This window comes from Lethenteron reissneri, chromosome 27, assembly GCF_015708825.2.
Source record: "Lethenteron reissneri isolate LAM-NWPU_2019-01 chromosome 27, ASM1570882v1, whole genome shotgun sequence".
In the NCBI taxonomy this organism is placed as follows: domain Eukaryota; kingdom Metazoa; phylum Chordata; class Hyperoartia; order Petromyzontiformes; family Petromyzontidae; genus Lethenteron; species Lethenteron reissneri.
In genome coordinates, this window is record NC_083805.1 from 16,684,743 (window position 1) to 16,697,662 (window position 12,920).

The 12,920-nt window shown below is 52.3% G+C and overlaps 1 protein-coding gene across 1 annotated transcript in view; it reads left to right on the forward strand.

Annotated features, from left to right (window-relative positions):
• Positions 1 to 9,729: 9,729 nt before the first annotated feature.
• Positions 9,730 to 12,920, forward strand: part of LOC133348474 (voltage-dependent N-type calcium channel subunit alpha-1B-like) — a 133,062-nt gene continuing 129,871 nt past the window's right edge. Inside the window, 2 exon segments of the mRNA XM_061561304.1 lie at positions 9,730 to 9,830; positions 12,771 to 12,910. Coding sequence (XP_061417288.1) covers positions 9,738 to 9,830; positions 12,771 to 12,910 — 233 coding nt within the window. The 5' untranslated portion in view covers positions 9,730 to 9,737.

Sequence of the window (12,920 nt, forward strand, 5' to 3'; positions counted from 1 at the left end):
GCTTGTGAGTGACACTCTGACTGTACTTGTGAGTGACACTCTGACTGTGCTTATGAGTGACCTGTACTTGTGAGTGACACTCTGACTGTGCTTGTGAGTGACACTCTGACTGTGCTTGTGAGTGACCTGTGCTTGTGAGTGACACTCTGACTGTACTTGTGAGTGACACTGTGCTTGTGAGTGACCTGTGCTTGTGAGTGACCTGTGCTTGTGAGTGACCTGTACTTGTGAGTGACCTGTGCTTGTGAGTGACCTGTGCTTGTGAGTGACCTGTGCTTGTGAGTGACCTGTGCTTGTGAGTGACACTGTGCTTGTGAGTGACCTGTGCTTGTGAGTGACACTGTGCTTGTGAGTGACCTGTGCTTGTGAGTGACCTGTGCTTGTGAGTGACACTCTGACTGTGCTTGTGAGTGACCTGTGCTTGTGAGTGACACTCTGACTGTGCTTGTGAGTGACCTGTGCTTGTGAGTGACACTCTGACTGTGCTTGTGAGTGACCTGTGCTTGTGAGTGACACTCTGACTGTGCTTGTGAGTGACACTGTGCTTGTGAGTGACACTCTGACTGTGCTTGTGAGTGACACTCTGACTGTGCTTGTGAGTGACCTGTGCTTGTGAGTGACACTCTGACTGTGCTTGTGAGTGACACTCTGACTGTACTTGTGAGTGACCCTCTGACTGTGCTTGTGAGTGACACTCTGACTGTGCTTGTGAGTGACCTGTGCTTGTGAGTGACACTCTGACTGTGCTTGTGAGTGACACTCTGACTGTGTTTGTGAGTGACACTGTGCTTGTGAGTGACACTCTGACTGTGCTTGTGAGTGACACTCTGACTGTGCTTGTGAGTGACCTGTGCTTGTGAGTGACACTCTGACTGTGCTTGTGAGTGACACTGTGCTTGTGAGTGACACTCTGACTGTGCTTGTGAGTGACACTCTGACTGTGCTTGTGAGTGACCTGTGCTTGTGAGTGACACTCTGACTGTGCTTGTGAGTGACACTGTGCTTGTGAGTGACACTCTGACTGTGCTTGTGAGTGACACTCTGACTGTGCTTGTGAGTGACACTGTGCTTGTGAGTGACACTCTGACTGTGCTTGTGAGTGACACTCTGACTGTGCTTGTGAGTGACCTGTGCTTGTGAGTGACACTCTGACTGTGCTTGTGAGTGACACTGTGCTTGTGAGTGACACTCTGACTGTGCTTGTGAGTGACACTCTGACTGTGCTTGTGAGTGACCTGTGCTTGTGAGTGACACTCTGACTGTGCTTGTGAGTGACACTGTGCTTGTGAGTGACACTCTGACTGTGCTTGTGAGTGACACTCTGACTGTGCTTGTGAGTGACACTCTGACTGTGCTTGTGAGTGACCTGTGCTTGTGAGTGACCCTCTGCTCTGACTTTGTGTTTCAGGTGATGGCCGCCAGCACATCACAAGCTGCAAGGAGGACGCCCGCACGTGAAATATTTTAACGAACTTTTTAAAAGAAAATCGGAATATAAGTAGCAGCGTAGAAATTTTTACAATTTAATTCCCCATTTAGTTTCGCAGGTATAAGTAAAATCCACCGTCGTATAACCACAGCGCAGTTTCCATTTTACGCGTGGGATTATTCTTTTTTATTTAACATTTTTATATCTTTATTTTGTTACCTTTCTAATTTGGTGCCAACCGCCGTATGTTTACATGTTAGGCGAGTCGGGGTAGCCTGGGGTTTACTCGGTGCACACAGAGCCGGCCGTGTTCATGGCGAAGTTCGGGGACGAGTTCTCCGTGCGAGGGAGCAATGGGCCCCATGGTGGACAGGGAGCTCACGGTGGAGGTAAGTGTGCAGGTACGTTTGTATGTTGGACTTCATTTTGCATCGTACGTAGCCAACCGTGCTATTCGGAGGTGCTGGGGAAGGACAACAAACTAAACAAAAAGCAGCTCTATAGAAATCAGTTTGTCAATCTCGATGATTATTTAAAAGTGCACAGCTCCGGTGGCTTCCTAATATCGGAAAGGAAGAGCGTTCCAGACGGCCGCAGAAGCGCATCTGAAAGCGCCGCGCGATGCGGCGACCGTCTTGTGCGCGTGCGTGCGGAGCGGGAATGGTAGTGTAGTGGTCAGTACGCCGCACAGCAGACCTCGTCACCCGAGTTCGATTCCCGCTCACGGCCGACACCAGTGACGATTAATTATCTGAATCTGTCATGGGCCTCCCCAAATGAGTACCTGGTGCAGTGTGTAAAAATATCACCACGAAGGAGACAAAGGCGGCCGGGCGTGGTGCTAGCCACACACCCCCTCGTGCACTGTGTCGGCCTTGGTAGGTGCTCGCGAACAGCACTTGCCCCAAAAGTCTGTGAAGGCTACACGGGAGATCTTTGTGGATTCGTTTCTGTGGAGAGGCAGCGCAGCGTCTGCTCTGCCAACTTTTATTCCCGCTCATGGTCAACATCATTGACTAATATTTGAACCGGTCCTGAGCCTCCACTAGGTCGACTCAGCCTTAAATTAGTACCTGGTGCGGTGTGTAAACAAAGGTGGCCAGGCGTGGTGCTGGCCATCCACCCCCTCGTGTGCTGTGCCAGCCTTCATAGCTGCACGCTGACAGCACTTGCCCAAACAGCCTCTTCAGGTGACATGGGGGTGGGGGGGGGGAGGTATTTGTCTCTGGAGGTGATGCTGTGGTTGTGTGTGTGAAGGTTTGGTGTTGAGTGGTGTATGAGCCACGTGTGTGTCCCCGGCCGTGTGTGTCGAGAGAGCCGCTGGTGTGATCCCGCTTGCGTGGGTGGGTGTGTTACGTGTGCGAGTAATACGCCTCGGGGGAATACAAAACGTCAAATGAAATGTGGAACGCGAGTTAAAAAGCGCGAGCGTGATTTCGCCGTTTCACATTAAGCATGTTCATCGTGAGCAGTGCCGAATTATCCACGTAGCAAAAGTAGCTACGTATGCTACGGGCCCCGCACTTTCAAGGGCGCCGCCCTAAACGCTTTCAAGCTATCAATTCCGGTTCAGTGATTCTGCACTTGCTTTATTACTATGGTACTATACTGCCTTCAACTTTTATGAGCAACCGGGTGTTTAAGGTTAGCGATTTATGACATTATCTGGCTGTATAGCGAATGAAAAAATACAATTACTTTACTACGCAAGGAAAACAATTGTGTTTTAATATTTACGTGTTTTTATTTTATTTAGGGCCCCTTTATAACATATGCTACAGGCCCCGCACTAGCTTAATCCGGCACTGACCGTGAGGTCGTGAATACGGCGGTGGAGATTTTTTGACCGAACATCCAAACAATCATGGATGAGGAGCGGTGTCACCGGGAAGACGCTTCTCCAACCGTAGCCATCCCATCTCCGGCCTTTCCACTCTTACCCATCTACCCACGCGGCAGTTGCCCGAGTGTCTACCGCTCAGGAGACCCCCTGATATGTTCACATCAAACAGAAGCTTGGCTCAGTTGATGGTCGCACAGGTCTGTAATTGTCCATGCCCATGCAGCCCAAATGTAGAAACTGGAGAAGTTAGAGGAATGAAACTATAAACTGTTTTAATGTTTTTACCACCGAGCTCCACCGTTCTTTTTTTCAGAAGCAACTTGGCCATCACAAATGGAAAGCCCAAGCGATTGGCTTATCATGTGACAATGTGTCGCAGCCAAATACTTCTAACCGCATGATGATGATTGTGAATGTGGAGGGAAAAACTGGAGGACACCGTAGAAAAATCCACTCGACCATGGGGAGATAGACACGCAGACTCCAAATATGCAGCAGGTGTCAGGGTCGGCATCGAACCCACGGGCCTCCTGCGTACCAGGCGAGGGAGTCGACATCTCCTAGCCACCGCAACGGGAGCAGCAACTTTGGCAGTGCTGCTTGTTGCTGGCCCACTCGACGCAGCGACCTGCTGTGGCGGTGTCTGCCGTGGCTGCGACTCCGGCCACGGCGCCCGGCGGGTGCCTCAGGGTTCCCTCCAGTGCCGTTTCACTTCGTTACCATAACGACATCGACCCACGGTCGCCGTGGGGTAAATTTAGATCCGTTACTGGAGATATATAAAAAAAAAACCTGCCGCTTCACTTGAAGGAAGCCGACCAATGGGCCTGGGGGAGCGACCGCTGCCCACGTGGGTTAGAAACCCCCCCACCTTCCTCCCTGCCCCCCCAGGCCACCTCCAGTGGCCGAGTGCGGCTGCGGCTGCTCCTGCCACACTCTGACGTGGCGCCGCGGTGGCTATGAGATGTTAACTCCCTCGCCTGGTACGCAGGAGGTCGTGGGTTCGATGCCGACCCTGAGGCCTGCTGCTGTATATTTGGAGTTTGCGTGTCTCTCTCTCATCATCATCACGGTGGCTATGAGATGTCAACTCCCTCGCCTGGTACACAGGAGGTCGTGGGTTCGATGCCGACCCTGACGCCTGCTGCTGCTGTGTATTTGGAGTTTGCGTGATTCTCTCTCACGCCGTGGTCGCGTGGATTTTTCTTCGGGGCCCTCCGGTTGTTTCCCGTCATCAATAAGAATCAGCGTCGCGCCTTTAGAGTAATTTGGCTGCTGTGAATTTCCGCACGATGATGATGATAAGCCACTTCGTTGAGGTATCGTTTGTGATAGCCAGGTCGTTTGTGAAAATAACCTATACGTATGCATGCATGTTGAACTTCTTTCGCACCGTACGTAGCCAACCCTGGTAATCGGAGGCGCGGGAGAAGGACAACAAGCTAGACACAAAAAAGTGGCCCTTAAGAAATGAATTGTCAGAAAAACAACGATGTGCGGCACTACGTCTGACGTGTCGCTCCACACAATCGGAGCTTCTTCAGGGAACTAATGGAGCGGCTCGGGGGGGAAGAGATATAATTTAGAAAACAATTGGACAATGTGAGGGGGAGGTTTAGGCGAAGAATGCTCCGGCAGGAGGAAGTAGGTTGAGCGAAAGGCCAGAGGCAGAAATAAAAGGAAATTGCTTGCGCAATGAGCTGAGCTAAGGCAGCTGTGAAATGAAGAGGAAAACTCAAGATCCGGTTGGATGAAGGAAATATGAGCGTGGGACCTGCCATTAGACGGAGCGGTGAAGAGGGGGAGAGCAACTGGAGAGACCGCTGCACACGTCGCTTTCCTACCGTGGCAGAAGGAAAACAATTCCCAATCTACTTGCGCGTAATATAGTAGTTTACCTGCCACCTCAGGGTGATTTATCCTCGTTTGAGGGTGATCTGAGAGCAGAGCTATTGACCAGGCTAATTCCATCAATGAGCCATTGGCTATAGAAGTTGTGTCCCGTGAATAATGTTTAGGCTCCGTGTGTTTCACGAGGGTCCATTTGTGTTGCCCGCCTTGGTACAATCCCGTGTGGGTGCAGCTGGCCACAATTTCAGGGGATGTGGCCACCGCCTAAGGTCATAGGAGGTCGAAAGGGCAGCAGTCACTCCCATCATTGCCAGTTTTTCAAATGCAACGATAGTTTAAGGGTCATCGTGAAGAGTGTTCGTGAAAAAAAAACTCTGTTCCCAGGTTTGTCGCTCGACATAAAACTAAAATGAGGTTTGATAATTGGTTCTTTACCCTTCTATCTGGCAACAAAACTGACACCTTTTTGCAAGGAGTCATGTTTGCATAGACCGCAATACCTGCAGTCATAATACAAACAAAAGAACATAACTCTGATAATGTGCACTGTCCTTGAAGTTGATTGGTCCACACCCGAGACAGCTTGCGCCTTTTGGCGTCATCTGGTCCAACCCATATGAGACTAGGCTCGAAGGAAAGCTGTCTCGGGTGTGGACCAATCAACTTCAAGGACAGTGCACATTATCAGAGTTATGTTCTTTTGTTTGTATTATGACTGCAGGTATTGCGGTCTATGCAAACATGACTCCTTGCAAAAAGGTGTCAGTTTTGTTGCCAGATAGAAGGGTAAAGAACCAATTATCATATTTTTACTGGCAAATGAGGTCCCCATAGTGTAGATGCTTGCCCCGAGCTCTCATACTCTGATGGTAAAATGAGGTTTGTTTTGCACAACCCAATGGCCACACGGCCTTCTGGGAATGCATCTCATTAGCATAATTTGTTCAAATGCAAGCAAGCTCTGTCAATCAACATCAGGCAACTCACCAGCATTGCTTCAAGCAAGGTTGACTGCTGATGAGTAACTCACTGTCAATTGAACCGATGCTGCTGATAAGATGCCCTCCTAGAAGGCTGTGTCACAAAGAGGTTTCGTAAAAAAAAGAACATTTCGTGCATTTATTTGACAAGCTAACATGCTTGCTGGCTAACGTGCATCGCGGCTTAATTGAAACAACTTGTTGGTTCAGTCCGTAGTAGTCCCCCCAGGGTTGATCAAATGATTACCCCCCTTTGGAGGAAGTCCACAATGGTTGTTCTATGGACAAGCTTGACCCTGACATAGGATTAGTGGAATTTAAGACGTTCCACCAATGGAGATGAGGGCCATTGAAGGTTAAATCGAGGACCCAGGCAGCCGCACTCACGTGTGACTCGTCGGTATTTATTACTGCACTCATTAACATTTCATTATAATTGTATTGTTATTATTACGACGCTTATTTAACCAGCAAAGCCTCGCTGAGTCTCAAGACTTTCTCAGGAGGGTTTTTCCAGGTTTTTGAAGTTGCTTGGGCGATGCTGCTGCTGCTGCTGCTGTGTGTAATCCAAAATGAGTTATTTTCAGGATTTTTTTCAGCATTGGGTTGTTTGGCCAAGACCAGTTACGTTGCATGGTTTAATCTATGGGGGAAAAACCGTACAACCCGGAAGAAACCCTTGCAGGACAAGGGAAGAACATGCAAAAGCTCAACACAGAGACAGCCTCGAATTAGGGATTTAAAATTCAGGTCTTGCTTGCTGTGCGGCACTCATGTTACCACTTCGCCACCCTGCCACTCCATCCGTCCCAACGAACGTTTTGCGCCGCGGTGGCGGGATGCTAACTACCTCGCCTGGTGTACAGGAGGTCGTGGATTTGATCCTGGCCCTCACGCCTGATGTATATTCAGAGTTTGCGTGTCTCTCTCTCTCTCCGTGGTCGCATGGATTTTTCTCCGGGTCCCGCCGGTTTTTCCCTCCAAATTTAGAGTCAACATCATGCATTTGGAGTATTTGGCTGCTTTACATTTCGACGCGATAATGATGAGCCACTTCATTGGGCAATCATTTGTTATAGCCAGGTCGCGTCTGAAAAAGAGCTACATTTCACTCAGTGGGGCCTTACCTGGTAAAATAAAAAAAAAACATTGTTTTAGTAGTTTAGTTGTTTGCATGGACAGGCCACGAGGCCTGCGATAGGCCCCGTTCACGAGCGAGGGGCTAACTGGCGTGCGTGACGCCGCTGCTGCCGCCGCTGCTGCTATTGCTGCTGTTGCTGCTATTGCTGCTGCTGCTGCTATTGTTGCTGCTGCATGTGTTCACAGCGGGCCCTCATGGCGGGGCGGGCCCTCATGGCGGCGTGGGCCCCCACGGCGGGCCGGGCCCCCAGCGCGTGTACAAGCAGACGATGGCCCAGCGGGCGCGCACCATGGCGCTCTACAACCCGACACCCGTGCGGCAGAACTGCCTCACGCAGAACCGCTCGCTCTTCCTCTTCGGGGAGGACAACGCGGTGCGGAAACACGCGCGCCGCCTCACCGAGTGGCCATATCCTCCTCGCCCGGGGGGTGGTGGTGGGGTGGGCGGTGGGAGGGGGTGGCGGTCGTGGGAAGGGGAGGGGGCAGCGGTGGGGGGGTAGCATGGTAGTGTAACTCAGAAACGCTGTCTTCTTAAGTTATATATTATAAAACACAGTCCACCAGATTTTATAACATTTAACAGATGGACACAGGTTGACTATATTACACTGGACGACTAAGTATCGGCTACACAACATTCCCCACACAGCTGGCTTACTATATAGGAGCCGTCGATGTAGCAGCTACGGCGTAAATATTTAACTTCCCTCGCTAGCATTCCCAGACAATGAGGACAATCCACAGTGATAACAGCGACGATCCCGACTTCCGACTCCCCCACGGCAGCCTCGACCCCCGCTCTGCGCTGCCTTTTATGTCCCCTCGGCTCTGCCACGCCCCTCTTCCCGAACTCTCCTGTCGGAGATTTCCTTTGCCTCACTATAACACCTCGGGGGGGGGGGGGGGGGTCCATTTCCACCCCTGCGCTGACTCCTCACCAAGTTACCTCACTTGACCCTGCCTGTCCTCATCGCTGCAATCAATATTTACGGCCACTAGGCCCCGTACTGTCCTTACATCAGAAAAACAAGCTAAAGAGATGTAGCAACACACGAGGGTTTTGCACCTCGGTGGCGAGGTGGTTGTCTGCGTGCGGTGCGAAAGAAGTTGAACGTACTCACGCATGCACACACAAAGGCGTGCCGAATCGCATGGCCTTACGCTGACCACCAGCTTATGGGACCTGATAAAAATGTGGCCAGCCAAACAGGTGGTGGTCTAACCAAACACAACTGTAGACCGGCTTCGTGCTTATTAGGACTCGTCAGCGCAGCATGGTTATCAATGTTCACTGCTGCATCTTGGAGCCTCGTACATGGAGCGCACTGGTACCCTCACACTTGGGGGATTCACTGCTGCCTGTTGAGTTTGCCGCAGTCTACAACGTTTTAGGTCGGTGGTCTAAAATGGCGCAATGGCCAAACATGCAGTTCTTCTGAGCTGGCGGTCTGGATAAGAGTGAGAGAATTGGCACAAGCAGTTTACACACACACACTATTGTGTGTTTTAAAAATCGAGCCGTGTTCCATCCTGCGCTAATCTTTCTTTTGTGATGATGGCTTTGCTCATCATTTAAGAGAACCTGAAGCAGAATCGGCACTAAACCTCGTGAAAGATACCTTGTGTGTATGCATTTCGCACCGTATGTAGCCAACCGTGCTCATACTCGCCGGGGTGAGAAGCGTGCACACTCCCTTTGGCTATTCCCATGAACGTGCACACAACACCAGGGTGACCCTTATCCACCGCGCGCTTCTCGGCGGGTCACGTGATGCGTCGGAGCTGGCAATCCTGACGTTCTTCCCAGTAACCACCAGGCTCACCAAGTGCCCCCCCACCCTCCCCCGAGGGTCCAGCGGTGAGGCTTCCCTTGAGAGTACGGCTCTGTGGCCACTCGACGGCTCTGAGCTGCTGCGGCTCCACGGCGCACCACTTTAGGGGGCGCCGTGGACAAACGCACTTCGTCCCCGCTCGCCGCAAATTGCCGAGTGCGTTTGGTTACTCTCCAACACAGCGGTGTGCTGTACTAGTAATGCTCTGCTTCCGTGACAACCTTACTAATTGGCTGTGTTGGGTGGTGGCGGACTTAACGACACATTTATATTTACGCGATCTAACCCAAAAATCTCTGGTTATGGATAATATTGGTCCCGAAAGCCTACGACACGTTAAATAGTTTTACTATTATACTGGAATGCGATTTATTTTTGCATATTTCAAAACGTGGGGATGCTTGGCCACACGTGCATCACTCGCGTTTGCGTGCGCGAAGAACTCGACTACCCTGAGAAAACCCACGAGTACAATTCGATATCGCTCGATGGTCCCCGCGGAACGACTAGGAATCCGTTTGCGGCACTCTCGTGTCCTATATGTAACAACGTCGTGCGTACGCACCGCACGCTCGCTCGCGCGCGTGGATGTGTTTGTGGATATACAGTAACCGCATGTGTTTAGCTCTTCCTTAACGGATGTGCGCACTCCCTTTGAGTACATGATCCTGGCCACGATCATCGCCAACTGCATCGTCCTGGCGCTGGAACAGCACCTCCCCAACGATGACAAGACACCTCTCTCTTTGCGCCTGGTACGTACAGCGACACAGATCGCACGCAGGGCGCGCAGCACGCTGATCCTCCCGACGCCGAGCCTGGGTGCAACCACGACACCGCCATCTCCACCACGCCCCCCACGATCACCTGGGCACGTAGCATCCCCTCTCCTGTGTAGCCTTTAACAGACTGTCGGGGCAAAGTGCCGTTCGCGAGCAGCACTTACGAAGGCCGGCACGGCACACGAAGGGGTTGGTGGCCTGCACCACGGCCAGAAGCCGATGTCTCCCCAAATGCTGATGGTTACACACAGTACCAGGTGGTCAATTAAAGATGAGTAGACTTAGGGGGGGTCCAGGATCAGTTTACATATTCGTCACCGATGAGCGGGAATCGAACCCAGGTCGCACGGTGCGCTACCCACTACACTGCCGCTCCCCACCCGGGCGCACACACACAGAGCACACACAGCAAACACAGCACACACACACACAGCACACACAGCACACACACACACACAGCACACATAGCACACACACACAGCACACACACACAGCACACACAGCGCGCACACACACAGCACACACAGCACACACACAGCACACACACAGCACACACACACAGCACACACACACACACAGCACACACACACAGCACACACACACAGCACACACACACAGCACACACGCAGCACACACACACAGCACACACACACAGCACACACACACAGCACAGCACACACACAGCACACACACAGCACACACACACAGCACACACACAGCACACACACGCAGCACACACACACAGCACACCACACAGCACACACACACAGCACACACACCACAGCACACACGCAGCACACACACACAGCACACACACACAGCACACACACACACACAGCACACACCACCAGCGCACACACACCAGCGCGCCACACACACAAGCACACACACAGCACACACACACACGCAGCACACACACGCAGCACACACACGCAGCACACACACGCAGCACACACACGCAGCACACACACACAGCACACACACAGCACACACACGCAGCACACACACGCAGCACACACACAGCACACACACACAGCACACACACGCAGCACACACACAGCACACACAGCGCACACACACGCAGCACACACACGCAGCACACACACGCAGCACACACACGCAGCACACACACACAGCGCACACACACAGCGCACACACAAACAGCACACACACGCAGCAACACACACACAGCACACCACGCAGCACACACACGCAGCACACACACGCAGCACACACGCAGCACACACACGCAGCAACACACGCAGCACACACACGCAGCACACACACGCAGCACAACACACAGCACACACGCCAGCACACACACGCAGCACACACACGCAGCACACACACGCAGCACACAACGCAGCACACCACGCAGCACACACACAGCACCACACACAGCACACACACGCAGCACACACACAGCACACACACAGCACACACGCACAGCACACACACACAGCACACACACGCAGCACACACACGCAGCACACACACGCAGCACACGCACAGCACACACACACAGCACACACACACAGCACCACACACACAGCACACACACAGCACACACACACAGCACACACACGCAGCACACACACGCAGCACACACACGCAGCACCACACACAGTACACACACACACAGCACACACAGCACAGCACACACAGCACACACACGCAGCACACACACAGCACACACACACAGCACACACACAGCACACACACGCAGCACACACACAGCACACACACACAGCACACACACACACACGCAGCACACACACGCAGCACACACACGCAGCACACACACACAGCACACACACAGCACACACACGCAGCACACACACAGCACACACACGCAGCACACACACGCAGCACACACACGCAGCACACACACGCAGCACACACACACAGCACACACACACAGCACACACACACAGCACAGCGCCACCTCCATGATCTCCACAATCGCTTGGGGAGAAAAGATTCCCCATGTCGCCTTTCACAGAGTGCGGTGGGGCGTGTGCTGTTAGCGAGCAGAAATGCTACGAAGGCCGGCACGGCACGCGAGGGAGTGGGTGGCCAGCACCGCGCCCGCCAGCCTTTCTCCCCAGTGCTGATTTTTATGCACGACACCAGATTAACGCGTAAGGCTGAGTCGATCTAGGTGAGGCCCAGGACCGGTTCAAATTTTCACCACTTAATGGCCGTGAGCGGGAATCGAAATTGGGTCGCTGGGTTCATAACACGGTGCGCTGACCGCGGCGCGACTGCTCCCCGTGCATACGCACATGCACTCTCCCGAACACACGCACGCTCAAGCACATACGCGTGCAGGAGGCGTGTGTGTGTGTGCGAACATGCAGCTGCAGCCAGATGCATGTACAACTTTGCAAGCATATATTTTTTGTCAATGCGTGTGTACGTTCCCGGTAGGGGAAGTGGTGGGGCAGTGTTTTGCGCACTGCGCTGTGAACCCAAATCCAGCCACGGCTGACATTAATAGCAAGCGACACTTGAACGGGCCTAGCAAATCACCCCCCCCCCCTCCCGGCATGATGCGCACTGACCAGTGTAGTGAAGTATGGTTAAAACAATGGTCGCGACTGACTCGGCGTGGGAGGCCTTCATCCAGCAGTGGATTAACAAAGACGCCGTAGATTATAATTATTACGCACATTTATCCACGCGACAGCTTTCACCAGCGCATTAATGAAAGGGTAGCCCTCGCCACAATAGCATAATTACATTTATATTTATAGAAGTCATAATTAGAGTCGAAAACGTGCACATTTGCTTTCGGGTTTCTGTGGTAATATTTATGCCTGCCGCTTCATACCATGTCATCATTCCGGGCTTGTGCTGGTGGATCTGCTGACCACCGTCTTGTCTGTGCCGTGCATCTGTTGGCGGGTGCAGGAGGAGACAGAGCCATATTTTATTGCCATCTTCTGTCTGGAGACGGCGATTAAGATCCTGGCCCTAGGATTCGTGTTCCACAAAGGGTCTTACTTGCACAGTGGCTGGAACATCATGGACTTTGTGGTGGTGCTGACAGGGTGAGTATTT